Raw genomic sequence first — 16976 nt, 5'->3', positions numbered from 1 at the left:
TACTAGTTTAATATTGTATGTGTACAGTGCCTTGCGAAAGTATTCGGCCCCCTTGAACTTTGCAACCTTTTGCCACATTTCAGGCTTCAAACATAAAGATATAAAACTGTATTTTTTGTGAAGAATCAACAACAAGTGGGACACAATCATGAAGTGGAACGACATTTATTGGATATTTCAAACTTTTTTAACAAATCAAAAACTGAAAAATTGGGCGTGCAAAATTATTCAGCCCCCTTAAGTTAATACTTTGTAGCGCCACCTTTTGCTGCGATTACAGCTGTAAGTCGCTTGGGGTATGTTTCTATCAGTTTTGCACATCGAGAGACTGAAATTTTTTCCCATTCCTCCTTGCAAAACAGCTAGAGCTCAGTGAGGTTGGATGGAGAGCATTTGTGAACAGCAGTTTACAGTTCTTTCCACAGATTCTCGATTGGATTCAGGTCTGGACTTTGACTTGGCCATGAGGTCTGGACTTTGACTTGGTGATGAGCTGTGTTGCTTTTACGCCAAACATAATGTTTTGCATTGTTGCCAAAAAATTACATTTTGGTTTCATCTGACCAGAGCACCTTCTTCCACATGTTTGGTGTGTCTCCCAGGTGGCTTGTGGCAAACTTTAAACGACACTTTTTATGGATATCTTTAAGAAATGGCTTTCTTCTTGCCACTCTTCCATAAAGGCCAGATTTGTGCAATATACGACTGATTGTTGTCCTATGGACAGAGTCTCCCACCTCAGCTGTAGATCTCTGCAGTTCATCCAGAGTGATCATGGGCCTCTTGGCTGCATCTCTGATCAGTCTTCTCCTTGTATGAGCTGAAAGTTTAGAGGGACGGCCAGGTCTTGGTAGATTTGCAATGGTCTGATACTCCTTCCATTTCAATATTACCGCTTGCACAGTGCTCCTTGGGATGTTTAAAGCTTGGGAAATCGTTTTGTATCCAAATCCGGCTTTAAACTTCTTCACAACAGTATCTCGGACCTGCCTGGTGTGTTCCTTGTTCTTCATGATGCTCTCTGCGTTTTTAACGGACCTCTGAGACTATCACAGTGCAGGTGCATTTATACGGAGACTTGATTACACACAGGTGGATTGTATTTATCATCATTAGTCATTTAGGTCAACATTGGATCATTCAGAGATCCTCACTGAACTTCTGGAGAGAGTTTGCTGCACTGAAAGTAAAGGGGCTGAATAATTTTGCACGCCCAATTTTTAAGTTTTTGATTTGTTAAAAAAGTTTGAAATATCCAATAAATGTCTTTCCACTTCATGATTGTGTCCCACTTGTTGTTGATTCTTCACAAAAAAATAGAGTTTTATATCTTTATGTTTGAAGCCTGAAATGTGGCAAAAGGTCGCAAAGTTCAAGGGGGCCGAATACTTTCGCAAGGCACTGTATGTATAATATGGTAAACATTGATCACATTCCCTGTGTATGTTCATATATTTTGATACATTGAATTGTAATATTGTGAAACTATGTTGTACATTTTTTACCTCCTGTTTCAGGAAGTGATGTCACTGAGTACTGCCCCATATTATATATACACTGCTCAAAAAAATAAAGGGAACACTAAAATAACACATCCTAGATCTGAATGAATGAAATATTCTTATTAAATACTTTTTTCTTTACATAGTTGAATGTGCTGACAACAAAATCACACGAAAATTATCAATGGAAATCAAATTTATCAACCCATGGAGGTCTGGATTTGGAGTCACACTCAAAATTTACGTGGAAAACCACACTACTATTCTGATCCAACTTTGATGTAATGTCCTTAAAACAAGTCAAAATGAGGCTCAGTAGTGTGTGTGGCCTCCATGTGCCTGTATGACCTCCGTACAACACCTGGGCATGCTCCTGATGAGGTGGCGGATGGTCTCCTGAGGGATCTCCTCCCAGACCTGGACTAAAGCATCCGCGAACTCCTGGACAGTCTGTGGTGCAACGTGGCGTTGGTGGATGGAGCGAGACATGATGTCCCAGATGAGCTCAATTGGATTCAGGTCTGGGGAACGGGTGGGCCAGTCCATAGCATCAATGCCTTCCTCTTGCAGGAACTGCTGACACACTCCAGCCACATGAGGTCTAGCATTGTCTTGCATTATGAGGAACCCAGGGCCAACCGCACCAGCATATGGTCTCACAAGGGGTCTGAGGATCTCATCTCGGTACCTAATGGCAGTCAGGCTACCTCTGGCGAGCACATGGAGGGCTGTGCGGCCCCCCAAAGAAATGCCACCCCACACCATGACTGACCCACCGCCAAACCGGTCATGCTGGAGGACATTGCAGGCAGCAGAATGTTCTCCACGGCGTCTCCAGACTCTGTCACATGTGCTCAGTGTGAACCTGCTTTCATCTGTGAAGAGCACCGGGGGCCAGTGGCGAATTTGCCAATCTTGGTGTTCTCTGGCAAATGCCAAACGTCCGGCACGGTGTTGGGCTGTAAGCACAACCCCCAGCTGTGGACATCAGGCCCTCATACCACCGTCATGGAGTCTGTTTCTGACTGTTTGAGCAGACACATGCACATTTGTGGCCTGCTGGAGGTCATTTTGCAGGGCTCTGGCAGTGCTCCTCCTGTTCCTCCTTGCACAAAGGCAGGGGTAGCGGTCCTGCTGCTGGGTTGTTGCCCTCCTACGGCCTCCTCCACGTCTCCTGATTTACTGGCCTGTCTCCTGGTAGCGCCTCCATGCTCTGGACACTACGCTGACAGACACAGCAAACCTTCTTGCCACAGCTCGCATTGATGTGTCATCCTGGATAAGCTGCACTACCTGAGCCACTTGTGTGGGTTGTAGACTCCGTCTCATGCTACCACTAGAGTGAAAGCACCGCCAGCATTCAAAAGTGACCAAAACATCAGCCAGGAAGCATAGGAACTGAGAAGTGGTCTGTGGCTAATTGCCTATAATCTCCACCTGTTGTCTATTCCATTTGCACAACAGCATGTGAAATGCATTGTCAATCAGTGTTGCTTCCTAAGTGGACAGTTTGATTTCACAGAAGTGTGATTGACTTGAAGTTACATTGTGTTGTTTAAGTGTTCCCTTTATTTTTTTGAGCAGTGTATATATAGGACCTTCCACCCTCGCCTGGGATATGGATGCCTGATGAAGACCTAAGGGTCGAAATGTTGTTGTAAATAAATATCACCTGGGAGCATGAGCAGCAGTGTGCAGCTTTCTGTTTCCTTTCTGTTTTCCATGCGTTAGGAACAGGTGTGACGCATATGCTGTATATATTAGAAGCCTGTACACATCTGGAATGATGCACACATTTAATTTAGTTTTCCTAACCCAAGCCCACAATCACAACTTAGCTGGTGCTGTAAAGGACCCGAATCAACTGTATCACTATTATTGCTCCTTGTTAAGCAGTCAATTGTGTGTTAATGTTTTATTTCTTATTGTATGAATTTGTTGTTTATGGGTGTTGTGTGGCTTGTCTGCCAGCAGGTGGCATGTTTTATTTTTTTCTTGCACAAAAAAAAAAGGAAACTGCCAATATAATATGTGACCAACCAGCTCAAATCGGTCTTATTGTAGCAACTTTGAAATTGTGTTTTTTACATTGGATAAAAGTAGAGACTTTTATTGCTTTGAAAGTTGATTAACTTGTAAACTCACTTTTGAGAAAACGGCCTTTGAATTGTTTGGTACTACTATTGGAGAGCTCTTATTTGTCTACACTCATTCAGCATCGTTCACACCCTCTTAAGCTTTAGCCCCACCCATCTCTTTAAGGGTCGATCCGAGCGTTCTGTCCTAACAACAGCAGTCAAGCACCCAAGATAACATGCTAGCTACTTCCAGACACAAATGAGCGAACAACTCACTAAACATTACTCGCCCTTGCAGAGAAATAGAAGTAAACAGCAGCCTGCTTGTCTCTGGACACATGCACATCTTTTTTTAGTGTCACTGTTTTTGTTATTGGTTGACAAGAGCAGTTGAACTGGTGTCAGCAATGTTTTGCAAGGTAATAAAGATGATTATATCATTGCCGGCCAGCATTCAATAACACTGAAATTATGTTACTGTCACAAAAACACAATCTGGCCACCAGTCATGTTATCAGAAATACTGTTAAAAAATCTCTTTACATTGTTTTCTGGGGGGGAACTTGTACAAAACAAAATGTCAATGGTACAATGTTAAAGGCCATGTACAAGATCAATATGATGTGGGGCTGTTAGCTTTCTGACGACATCAATACACAGACAAGACACGTAACAGCCCATTGTTTACTTAACATTTTATTTTCAATTAAATCAGGTTAAAGTTATTTACATAATTACATTGCTGGATTACTTAACAGATAATCTTAAGCAAACAGCATTGTCTAACATTTTATTACTATTGTCAAGTTGTTAATAGTTATTTTCATCATCAATAATATCAATATTAATATTATAATTGTTGAGTGCATTGTAAAGAAACTACCAAAGACCGGCAGAGGGAGGTGTTTCGGTAGGTAAGTGTATTTTTCCCTCCCTAACTTCAAACCCCATCCTGCCTAGCCCACACCTCTGCCCTTCGCTCAGAGAAGGCTGTGGAATAGATCCAGTGAAAGTCACTATACATGATCTACCATTAATGTCTATTGGGTACAACATCATCCGAAAACACAACCAAAACAAACTGCAAATGCATCCAACAATTTTGTATAGTTACCAGCTCGGTGTATTCATTGCGTGCTACAAATATGGGGTCAAATACTACACTTTTGACTAAATGTAATACACTATAAGTTAATTTGTCCAAATACTTATGACACCTTCATATGGGGGGACTAGTTTTCATTTCTAAACGGTAAAACAGACATGTATGAAAATAACCTTAAATAAAAGGTGACATTATCTACTGTCGCCTCATATGAAACATTTGATCTCAAAATGCTGGAGTATAAAGCCAAATGGAAAGTTTTAGCTTCACTGTCTAAATAAACACATAGGGGAGTGTAAAGGTGTGTCCATCCATTCCCTACCATACATGTCTATTTACACCAGGTTTTCACATCTGAATTATGCACAGACACTCTTTCTATCACCTCTTCCTATGTCTTCAGAGGAGCCTACAGTAAGGTGGGTCTGAGAGCCTAGACAAGACCATCAAGATTAATGACCCATAAACAGTATTGGCTCCAGGCCACATCTGAAAATGTAATTCATATAATTTTATCACATCCAATCAAGTTTGAGGTACTACAGTACATTAAAAAGTCATTTTCTCTCTTTTATATCAACTGATAAAGGGCGCCTATTACTATTTATTTGATGCAAGTTCACAAAGCTTCCTCAAACAACCCTCAATTATAACGTAACTCAATTCATCTTCAATCAATCCATGTTATTTTCCCCATTGCCTTTAAGAGCAGTAGACAGATGTGCTCTATCAACTTGGCTACGTGCCAAGCACAGTACAAAAGCACTCTTCCAAAATCCAGCACTATGTAACAAAACTCCTACTGTTTTGTATCAACAGATAAGCCAGCATTCATTAAGTTAAAGAAACTAGGTTTATGGTATTTACTGGACAGTAGATCTGACTCTGTGAGCTGTGTGTGATGCCATGCTCTGTCAGATCATACACATCAAAGGTGGGCGTTCTGGAGCATGAGCACGAAGCAGCTGATGCCCTTCCCTGACACACAGGCCTTATAGGAAAGGTAGGGGGGACAGGTCCCTGCATGACAAGCACTCTCCACACCGCCATCCGACCGGGGCGACACATACGTGTGCGCATACACACATTTACGTACACACACACACACACACTCACTTCATTGGCAGAAATGGAGACAGACGAACGACGCATGGCTGCCCCACCCACACTCCTGTGTTAGGAATGACTAGAAAATGATATGTTAGGAAGAGTAGATTGTGTGTTTGATTCTACCATGTCCCTTCACTGGCTCTACACAACCATCTTAACCAGACAACACTTCTCCCTCTTCATTTTCACCCATCTTCCTTTCTGCAGCATGGACCTGGTGACACTCTGGGCTGGCGTTATGACTGAAGTGTGACGTTTGGGCGGCTAGGTCTCTGGGTTGGGGGTGGCCAGCAGGGGAACGTTGTCCCTCCTTCTCCGGCCCAGCGGGGGGCGTCGGTACTGCTCCCCATCGGCCAGCGTCTGGGGCAGTGGTTTCCTCTTGCTCTCAGGCAGCAGCAGGATGGAGAGCACGGCCAGCAGGGCCAGGGTGGAGTACACCACGTGGTGCAGGAAGTAGCCGTAGTGGTTGCGCAGGTCCATGAGGGGCGAGGTGAGACGGCCCACGCAGCCCAGGGCCAAAACCGTGCCCACGCCACTGCCCCTGGACAAGAGAATAAGGTCAAAGGTCAGTGATCTCCAAAAGAGGAAAGGCCAGCGAAGAGAGATAATAGGAGAACCAAGCCTGAAATTACACCCATTGACATTGAAGTAACATGCCTTTAAGGCCAAATAATATACCTAATACAAAGAACAGGAAGACTCTTGTGACAGTCTATGAGTACTGGTGTACCTGATGATGGTGGGCATGATCTCTGCAGTGAAGAGGACACAGAGAGAGGCAGCCGCCTGGGAGGAGAAAAGTCCCATCACTGAGAATACAGTGATGGCCGTCTCACTTAGATCTAAGAGAGGGACAGGAGGGAGAGATAACTTAGCACTGAACTCCCCAGTCTCTGGCTTGTGATTACAGCTGAAACTGAGACATGGCTTTGATTTTACTGCCATTTCAGTGTCCTACATGAACTGATATACCACCATTCAGCCACAAGGTGGCACCATGCAAAAAGGATCTGTGCTTCCAGTAATGAATGTCCATTGAAAACTTACAGGCGACATAACTATACTGAACAAAAATATAAACGCAACATGTAAAGTGTTGGTTCCATGTTTCATGAGCTGAAATAAAATATCCCAGAAATATTCCATAAGCACATAAAGCTTACTTCTCTCAAATCAAATTTTGTGCGCAAATTTGTTTACATCCCTGTTAGTGAGCATTTCTCCTTTTCCAAGATAATCCATCCACCTGACAGGTTGGCATATCAAGAAGCTGATTAAACAGCATGATCATTACACAGGTGCACCTTGGTGCTGGGGACAATAAAAGGCCACTCTAAAATGTACAATTTTGTCACACAACACAATGCCACAGATGTCTCAAGTTTTGAGGGAGCGTGCAATTGGCATGCTGACTGCAGGAATGTTCAACAGAGCTGTTGACAGAGATTTTGATGTTAATTTCTCTACGCGCGCAGCTTAGAGGGAACAGGGGACATTACATCTATTAAGGGCAACTTCCACCTTGAGCACCAACTTACACTCCACCAGTCCGAGGAGAATCAGAGATGCCAGCCCTGTCATTGTCATGGCGAGGAGCAGGATACCACGGCGACCGCACCTGTTCACGGTTGCCCATAACAACAGCCAGGCCCCTCCTCCCGCACAGACGGACAGCAGATAGGTCCAATAGAAGCTGGGGGCAGTGCCTCTGACATCACCCCGAAATGAGCTGTAACAATGACTAATGCCATGGGAAATGAACCTGACAGACAACAGGAGAGAGATGGAGATGGAAAATCATGGTCTGTTTGGCAACTACTATAGTCCTATGTGTGCTTACCAGTACAATGCTGATAGAAGCAAGGACAAACCTATACATTAGGTTGTTTGTACGTAATGCATACACTATATGTGGCATACATACTGATACTACTATGTTTGCTTACCAGAATGTTGTTATTACTTGAAATGAGTAACCGGTGCAGTTACTGAGTAGTTACATGTAACTAAACAAAGAAGTACTGTAACTACTACAGTAATACTAATACTACTATGTGTGCAACTATTTAAGGCTAAAATCATAAATTGAAACAATACCTGTGTGTTTGTAAAAAGCAAAGGGGTGGGTCTGGGGAAATGTAACCATTCTCAAATTCATAGACAGAGCTATCTGTAACCGATGTGAAATGGCTAGCTAGTTAGCGATGGTGCGCGCTAATAGCTTTTAAATCGGGTGACGTCACTCGCTCTGAGACCTGAAGTGGTTGTTCCCCTTGCTCTGCAAGGGCCGCAGCTTTTGTGGAGCGATGGGTAAAGATGGGTAAAGATGCTTCGTGGGTGACTGTTGTTGCTGTGTGCAGAGGGTCCCTGGTTCGAGCCCGGGTCGGGACGAGGGGACGGACGAAAGCTAAACTGTTACATATGGATGCAAGGACTGACCATCCATGATATCAAAATCATAGTTGTAACCATCTTTTGAGACTATACAGTGTTTGTTTACATATATTTTGTTTACAATTCATTTATAAGTCCAAAAATGGATGTCGCAACTAAGGATTCCAGCTTTAAAGTGTGACCAAACGTGTGTGGGCTAACAACACACAGTTAGGTGACTTACGAGGTGAAGCCGAGCACACACATGTTTTTCCAGATGTTCCGGCTGTGTACAAGCTCTGGGAAGGACAGGTGGGGGTAAGTAGAGGGAGACGGCTCCGAGTCCAACTCTGCAATAACGACAACAATGTCACAACACCATGTCACGTTGGAGGCATCAGCAGAGACGTTTTCAAACAATAGACAGCAAGTCTCGTGAAAAGACCGACACAGAAAGACAACATGGTTCCCACACACCTGTGAAGCTCTCGTCATCCCTCTCTCTATCTCTTCTTTCACTGAAGGAATTCAGATCAGCTGATCTCTCAGAGAGAAGAAGCCAGCGAGGAGACTCAGGAAATACTCCTGGAATACTGAAACAAAACAGACATTTTCATGTAAATTCCTAGCTTCCATATTACGATATACTCTCTCCTGAAACGGCAATGTTATATTAGAATGAAAAAAAGAACAATATGCCACTTAAAGGAGGCTTTTATCTGAAAGAGACTTTTACAGTCATGTGTGTCCACTATAGAATCGAACCCACTATCCTGGCGTTGCAAGCACCGTGCTCCACCAACTGACAGAGGACTGCATTTTATTTTCTCTATGTCAAATTTGCTATTTGCAATTAAAGTAAATGCTGTTTAACTAAAGGAGGCAGGTAGCCTAGCGGTTAAGAGCGTTGAGCCAGTAACTGAAAGGTTGCTGGTTTGAATCTCCGAGCCATATCTGCCAATATGCCCCTGAGCAAGGCAATTAACCCTAATTTCTCCTGTTAGTCACTCTGGATAAGAGTGTCTGCTAAAATGTAAATGTAAGAACACTGCACCTTGAAGACAAATGCTAATGTATTCTGACTTGAGCTAATTGCTGAATGAAGCAGGGGGCTTTAAATCAATACAATGCTCTCAACAAGTTAGTTTGCATTTAGGTCTTTAATCAAATTACTACCATATTCCCCATTCCCTTGTGCATAGGTTTCTGTCCTCCAACACAGCACACACACTCACCCGTAGGTGAGGAACAGAGAGAGTGGTGCAGCCCCCGCTCCGAGTAAGCCCCTCCAGGACTGGCAAGACAGAGCAACACCCAGCAACAGCAGCTCCCCAGAAACCGTAGTTAGTCCTGCCACCATGGTTACCAGCAGACGTAATGAGGGATCACAGAGTTCAAGACCTTTCAATCAAACAAACAGAACAATTAATGATTACAGACACAACAATGTTGTACAATTAGTAAACAGGTTTGGTCTTTGGTCAATTCTCAAAATAGTTTTAAGGTGCAGTAGTGTTTTGATGCTATTATTTAGAGCCTTGTGTACTATGGCAGGGGTTCCCAAACGTTTTCACTCGCGGGCCCCCCTATGGTGTGCAAATACAGTTTTGCAGTTTTAAAGCTAATTTTCTTGCAATTCTATACATTTCAACATTTCTAATGTGTAGTCGTGATATTTGAGTGACAAAAAAAATGATCTATGGGCTAAAAAAACGACATTAAAAAATGGTAGCTGACATGGGCTAGTTGATCTGGATATTTCTGACACGTTATGAATAGCTCTCTAAGGTACAGTGCCTTCGGAAAGTAGATATGAGATTCGAAATTGAATTTAGGTGCATCCTGTTTCCATTGATCATACTTGAGATGTTTTTACAAATTGATTGGACATGATTTGGAAAGGCACACACCTGTCAACATAAGGTCCCACAGTTGACAGTACATGTCAGAGCAAAAACCAAGCCATGAGGTCGAAGGAATTGTCCGTAAAGCTCAGAGACAGGATTGTCAGGGAGGTGACCAAGAACCTGATGGTCACTCTGACAGAGCTCTAGAGTTCCTCTGTGGAAATAGGAGAACCTTCCAGAAGGACAACCATCTCTGCAGCACTCCACCAATCAGGCCTTTATGGTAGAGTGACCAGACAGAAGCCACTCCTCAGTAAAAGGTACATGACAGCCTGCTTGGAGTTGCCAAAAGGCACCTAAAGACTCTCAGATGATGAGACACAAGATTCTCTGGTCTGATGAAACCAAGATTGAACTCCTTGGCCTGAATGCCAGGCGTCACTTCTGGAGGAAACCTGGCACCATCCCTACGGTGAAGCATGGTGGTGGCAGCATCATGCTGCGGGGATGTTTTTCAGTGGCAGGAACTGGAACACTAGTCAGGAACAAAGGAAAAGATAAACGGAGCAAAGTACAGAGAGATCCTTGACGAAAACCTGCTCCAGAGCGCTCGGAACCTCAGACTGGGGCGCAGGTTCACCTTTCAACAGGACAACAACCCTAAGCACACAGCCAAGACAACACAGGAGTGGCTTCAGGACAAGTCTCATACCCAAGAAGACTCAAGGCTGTAATCGCTGCCAAAGGGGCTTCAACAAAGTACTGAGTAAAGGGTCTGAATAATTATGTAAATGTGATATTTCCTTATTTATTTATTATTATTATTATCTATTTTTAATCCTAAATCCTGTTTTTTCTTTGTCATTATGGGGTATTGTGTGTAGATTGATGAGGGGGAAAAAACGATTTAATACATTTTAGATTAAGGCTGTAACCTAACAAAATGTGGAAAAAGTCAAGGGGTCTGAATACTTTGTGAAGGCACTAAATGCAATGACTTACATGACAAGAAGAACTATCCGATTTCAAAATCGCACCTTGTGCATTCTACCTTTCCAACTTTCAAGAGTACGTTTAAAGACAGGCTGAGTTCCTTTGGGGGCGCACCCCCCTCTGCCGTCCCTTCGCGCAGTTTTGGAACCCCTGTACTACGGCATCAGTATCTGGATAGTACTCACGTGTGATGTAAAGCGTGAGGTAGACACCAGCACTAGCAGCAGCCAGGCAAAAGCGCATGACAATAAAGATAGGGGGGGAGGTAGAGACGCACACGAGCACGCCAAATACCACCGAGAGGGTTAGCGAGGTGAGCAGTGTCTTCAACCTGCCCAGTCTGAGAAAAAAACAAGGAAGAGAAAATACAAAGATCTTAGGGCATAAGCAGAGGCCTCCGAACACCATGGGCCAGTTTCATGGAAATTAAAGCCAGGCATAGGCCTCGTAAACATACCTGGATTAAGCTAGTAATGAAAAGGGTCATTTTAGATCAAATGTTTTGTAATGACCATGTAAATACATAGTAAAATAAATATTATGGACAAATATTGTATATTCCCAGACTTTATCAGGACTGAGATGACAAATATACTCAAACCATGTTCATTCCACCACATTTTCAGGATCATTGTCTAGATTCGAGTGCAGTCTAGGCCTGAGTCAGTGAAACTGTCGCCGAAAGCGTCATTTTTTGTTTGTTAATTCAATTGGCTTCATCTGAGTCTCAATCCTCAAGAGGTCTCACCCCCCTAGTCTAACCCTCACCTTTTCCTCTGTATTTCTAGTGTCATCTTACCTGTCAGCAGCAAAGCCCAGTCCCAGGCATCCTGTCAGAACACCCAGGATGAAGGACACCTCCTCGACTGGGACCAGCCAGTACTGACCACACACCAAATCCCACTGGGAGAGGAGAGAGAAGGAAGGAGGTGGAGAACCAACAAAAGATTACAGAAAGAGAAGAGAGGGAGGTAGACATATGTTTAATTCCATCAATAGGACATTGTTCCAGGTAATACAAAAACAACTCATTTCAACGAAACTACACTGTATTGAAATGTTATTTCAATCATTTCCATTTAGTTAGAAATAACTTGAGCATGGCTTTGTTATTACATCTGAAGTGCTCCGTTGGTGCATTTGCTACTGTTGAAAGCTAAGTGATTACAATGAGATAGCATAGTTTCTGGGCAGAGTCAGGAAGCTGCTGCTAACAATGCCTTATGTAATAGGACCCTATGCAGGGACGCATGAAGAGCCTGTCACATACTATCTAGCACTCATCCTATCCCTGGTTCGGCATGGCTGAACTATATACACTGAACAAAAGTATAAACGCAACACGTAAAGTGCTGGTCCCTTTCTCAAGACCCCAGAAATGTTCCATAAGCACAGAAAGCTTACTTTTCTCAAATGTTGTGCACAAATTTGTTTACATCCCTGTTAGTGAGCATTTTATCCTTTGTCAAGATAATCCATCCACCAGACAAGTGTGGTGTATCAAGAAGCTGATTAAATGGCATGATCGTTACACAGGTGCACTTTGTGCTGGGGACAATAAAATGCCACTCTAAAATATGTAGTTTTGTCACACAACACAATTCCACAGATGTCTCAAGTTTTGAGGGAGTGCCCAATTGACCTGCTGACTGTAGGAATGTCCATCGGAGCTGTTTCCAGTTAATTGAATGTTAATTTCTCTACCATAAGCCGCCTCCAACATAATTTTAGAGAATCTGACAGTATGTCCAACCGGCCTCACATCCGCAGACCACGTGTGATCACGCCAGCCCAGGACTATTTCTGTCTCCAATAAAGCCCTTTTTTGGGGAAAACTCATTCTGATTGGCTGGGCCTATGCCCTCCCAGGCCCACCCATGACTGCACCCCTGCCCAGTCATGTGAAATCCATAGATTAGGACATAATGCATTTATTTAAATTTACTGATTTCCTATTATGAACTGTAATTTAGCAAAATCTTTGAAAATTAAAATTGTTATTTTTGTTCAGTATAGTTACCTCACAAATGAGAGCACAGTCTATAGCATTCATATGGATGACATGCTTGGAAAAAATAAGAAATGCTAAACTTGCACACAAACAAGTTCACAAACTGCCCAAACCAGTTATGAACATGAATCAAAATCATTATAATACCCTTGGCCCGAGACCTATGCCTTCCATTTCTTCCCTCTTATACTAAAACCTCAATGTCAAAGGAGCATATAGACATCTGCCCTGACAATTCTACTACAAAATGGTGTTACAAGGCATTTGCTTAAAGATGTTTAGTTCAGTATTTCTACTGAAGCCTTATTGATTAATGGTGGAGACTGGTGAGGACTGTTCTGGCTTCCGTGAGAAGTTGCTGAAGCAGCATAGTGGCGTTATACTGGTCGATCATGACTAAAAGTAAAACTACACTCTGAAATCAACTGCTGAATCGAGCCTTCTGTCTATGAACAGAGAGACTGGATGGTGTTCCTGCTGTCTACAAGCACATGGTAGAACCACTGCAGTAGTCTGTCTCTTAAATTACAATGAGTCCTTGAGACCAGTGTATGTTTAGCTAACCACAGAGGGCAACGGGCCGACAGGACAGCTTACAGAAGCACCAGGTTTCCCACCCGCGTCGAGCATGGAATTCAAAACAAACAGAGAGAGAGTCCACAGTGAGCCAAGTGAGAGCTAAAGACCATGGGAAATTGTGGGTGTGGTGAACAACAGTTCTGCTAAAGACATTAGGCCTGAGGCTTCATTAGACATTTTATAATAAGTACACACATCATTACTGCTGCAAAGCAATGGATCATGTTTTCTGACACTGGGGCGGCAGCGTAGCCTAGTGGTTAGAGCGTTGGACTAGTAACCGGAAGGTTGCGAGTTCAAACCCCCAAGCTGACAAGGTACTGAACAGGCAGTTAACCCACTGTTCCCAGGCTGTCATTGAAAATAAGAATATGTTCTTAACTGACTTGCCTGGTTAAATAAAGGTTAAAAAAAAAAAGTTTTCTGACACTGAGAGTGCTGTGACTGTTTATGACATATTTAATCAAAGCAGTGTTAATGGTGAAGGCATTTTTTACCGTGTAAGGGTAGCAGTGCTTCACGTCTTATGAGAATCTACTCAGTAATGCATTACGTAATTTGGATTCTGAGACCGGGAAATACAAGAAAACAATGAGACCGACAAAGTTCCTTGAGGTACCTCAGTAACAATGTTAATTCTCAATCCTTCTGTGACATTGTAGTCCCAGCCAGCATCGCAGTTCTCCACCCCGGACTGGGTACCGTTGATATACTGCTTGCACTGAGACAGCCCCCCGCTGTCACCCACTCTGCCCCCTTTCTCCCAGGGCAGAGAGGCGTTGAGGACCTGCGGGGCAGGTGAAGGTCCTGGGAGGCGGCAGTGGTGGGGCGACGCGAGGGTGAGCAGGGGATCCGAGGAGAGAAGGAAGGCCAGGAAGAGATTGGGCAAGAGGGAGAGACAGATGAGCATCCTCTGTTTCTTCCTCCCTAGGGCCAGGACCATCACCTCCCCTGTGGGAGGCAGGAAGGGGGGAAGCGGGAGGGAGGAGGAGGGAGCGGGAGAAGAGGGGAGGGGGGGAGGCGGACAGGGGGAAGGGGAGGGGATGGGGGACTCATGTGATGTCATGACTGAGGGTCAGAGAGGTTGTGGTCGATCCTCAGATGGAGTGGGAAATATGGGAAATATCTGTGGAGGGAAAACATTTCAAAAATAATGACACTGACCATGACTACTTTCTTCCAAATATATTATTAGCTACAGTGCACCTGCAGAATATGATGAAATAACAACAATTGTTCAGTGAGTGAATGGATCTTCATTCTTATTTATTTACAGACTTAAACAGTCTTTTTGGGGGGTTTTGTTACTTTTATAGTGCATAATCATAAGCCCTGGTAAATTACATCTCCAATCCCATAATAGAGGGAGCAATGCCAACCACATTAAATCATGATAAGCTTTATATTACATTGGTGGATATACCCATTATTGCTGGGTGACTCACACGGGAAGTGTTTATTTGTAGCATGGCTATACACGTGTAGGGAATACATTATACAGCTGTATCCTATTGCCCAAGATCAAAACAAGGTATTTGAACATGTTGTTGTGAGCCTACACTATCAGCCACAAGTGCACATGGTCCATTATGTTAATGTTCTAGGCTGCTACAAGGCCAGGAAGTTCTGCGAAAGGAATTCCAGTTACATAAGAGGCTTTTCAGACAGGGAACAGTACTGCATGGTAGGAAAAGAGCAAACGCATATTTTAATAGAGGTAACATAGAGCAACACACAAACCACCCGAAAAAAAGAACATTCAAGTAACATTGTACGATCCCACTGGGCAAAGACGTCAATTCAACGTCTTTTACACGTTGGTTCAACGTCATTTCATTGCAATGACGTTGAAACAACGTTGATTCTACCTGTGGGATGAATAAATGACAAGCCTACACTGAAATGGTGGTGTCATATTAGGTCACTGACACAAGTGCACGCACGCACCTGCCCCGGGCAGACAGACAGCAAACTACATTATTCTGTAAATATACAATATTGTCACAGTTTGGGTGGCATGGGGACAATAGCAGCAAAATGACTTACCCCTTTCCAGTTTTACTATAGTCGTCAGATATTATAATACATCCGGTAGGTTAACGATTTCCCACTGTCACTTTCAAACGTCCGTTTTGGTAAAGCCAAAACATTGCAGGGGATAAAGGGAACAGTGTTCCGAACTGAGTTGGATTTTCACCGCATTCCCTTTACTCTTCCTATGCGTCTTCTCTCTGTCGGCTGTCGATTATTCCATCCTCCTGTAACATAGGCTACTGTCCCAGGGTAGTATTGTATGAAGAAGCACTGGAAACTAAAGTCATGTTAGAGAAGAAAACGCAGTTTCAACATAGACACCTAATGAAGGATTTTTTGGGCTATATTGTCATGCTCGACTTCTATGATCCCTAATTTCTAATGTTGTTGCGCGACCCAAGTGTATGTCCGCCGACATGAAAGAAGTGTTAAGTAATTAAACAATACATAATTATTTCCGACATCATCTTAAAGGGGACGGGTGACAGCCATAGTCGAACCGATCCTCTCTGGGACAAAGGGGGTGGAAAACTGCAATGGGGGAAGCGACATTCAGGCTCGTGAGAAATCGGGTGAAATCGTTGAGGAGACGTCCCCTCTTTCACTGTAAATTAAGACATCTGCCGCATGGTGGGGCCATAATTCATAGATTATTCTCAATGTTGAAAAAACGCACATTATGAGTTGTACTACATTGAACAAAAATCTAAACGCAACATGTAAAGTGTTGGTCCCATGTTTCATGAGCTGAAATGAAAAATCCCAGAAATGTTCCATGAGCACAAAAATACTCTAAAATGTTGAGCACAAAGTTGTTTCAAACCCTGTTTGTGAGCATTTCTCATTTGTCAAAATAATCTCTCCACTTGACAGGTTAGGCATATCAAGACGCTGATTAAACAGCATGATCATTACACAGGTGCTGGGGACAATAAAAGGCCACTCTAAAATGTGCTGTTTTGTCACACAACAGAATTCCAAAGATGTCTCAAGTTTTGAGGGAGCGTGCAGTTGGCATGCTGACTGCAGGAATGCTCACCAGAGCTGTTGCCAGAGAATTTAATCTTGTTTTAAAGAATTTGGCAGTACATCCAACCGGCCTCACAACCGCAGACCAGTGGTGTAAAGTACTTAAGTAAAACTACTTAAGTAGTTTTGGGGGGGTACCTGCACTTTACTTTACTATTTATATTTTTTTGACAACTTTTACTTTCACTTCACTACATTCCTAAAAAAATGATGTACTTTTTACTCCATATATTTTCCCTGACACCCAAAAGTATTCGTTACATTTTGAATGCTTAGCAGGACAGGAAAATGTTCTAATTCACACACTTATCTGGT

General features: G+C 43.2%; 1 protein-coding gene across 1 annotated transcript; it reads right to left on the bottom strand.

Moving 5' to 3' along the window:
• Positions 1-4260: 4260 nt before the first annotated feature.
• slc22a17 (solute carrier family 22 member 17) lies at positions 4261-16175 on the bottom strand. Its single transcript, XM_035757102.2, has 10 exons — positions 15645-16175; positions 14218-14724; positions 11808-11911; positions 11194-11348; positions 9404-9569; positions 8646-8761; positions 8413-8518; positions 7334-7557; positions 6526-6637; positions 4261-6336 (listed from the first exon to the last, which is right to left on the bottom strand). Exons 2-10 carry the CDS (start codon positions 14662-14664, stop codon positions 6060-6062), a joined length of 1707 nt encoding a protein of 568 aa, XP_035612995.1. The 5' UTR covers positions 14665-14724; positions 15645-16175; the 3' UTR covers positions 4261-6059.
• Between the last annotated feature and the right edge of the window lie 801 nt (positions 16176-16976).

The sequence above is a fragment of the Oncorhynchus keta genome, chromosome 4 (assembly GCF_023373465.1).
Source record: "Oncorhynchus keta strain PuntledgeMale-10-30-2019 chromosome 4, Oket_V2, whole genome shotgun sequence".
NCBI lineage: Eukaryota > Metazoa > Chordata > Actinopteri > Salmoniformes > Salmonidae > Oncorhynchus > Oncorhynchus keta.
Note: the sequence above shows the minus strand (reverse complement) of the source record. Positions and strands in the feature narration are given on the sequence as shown.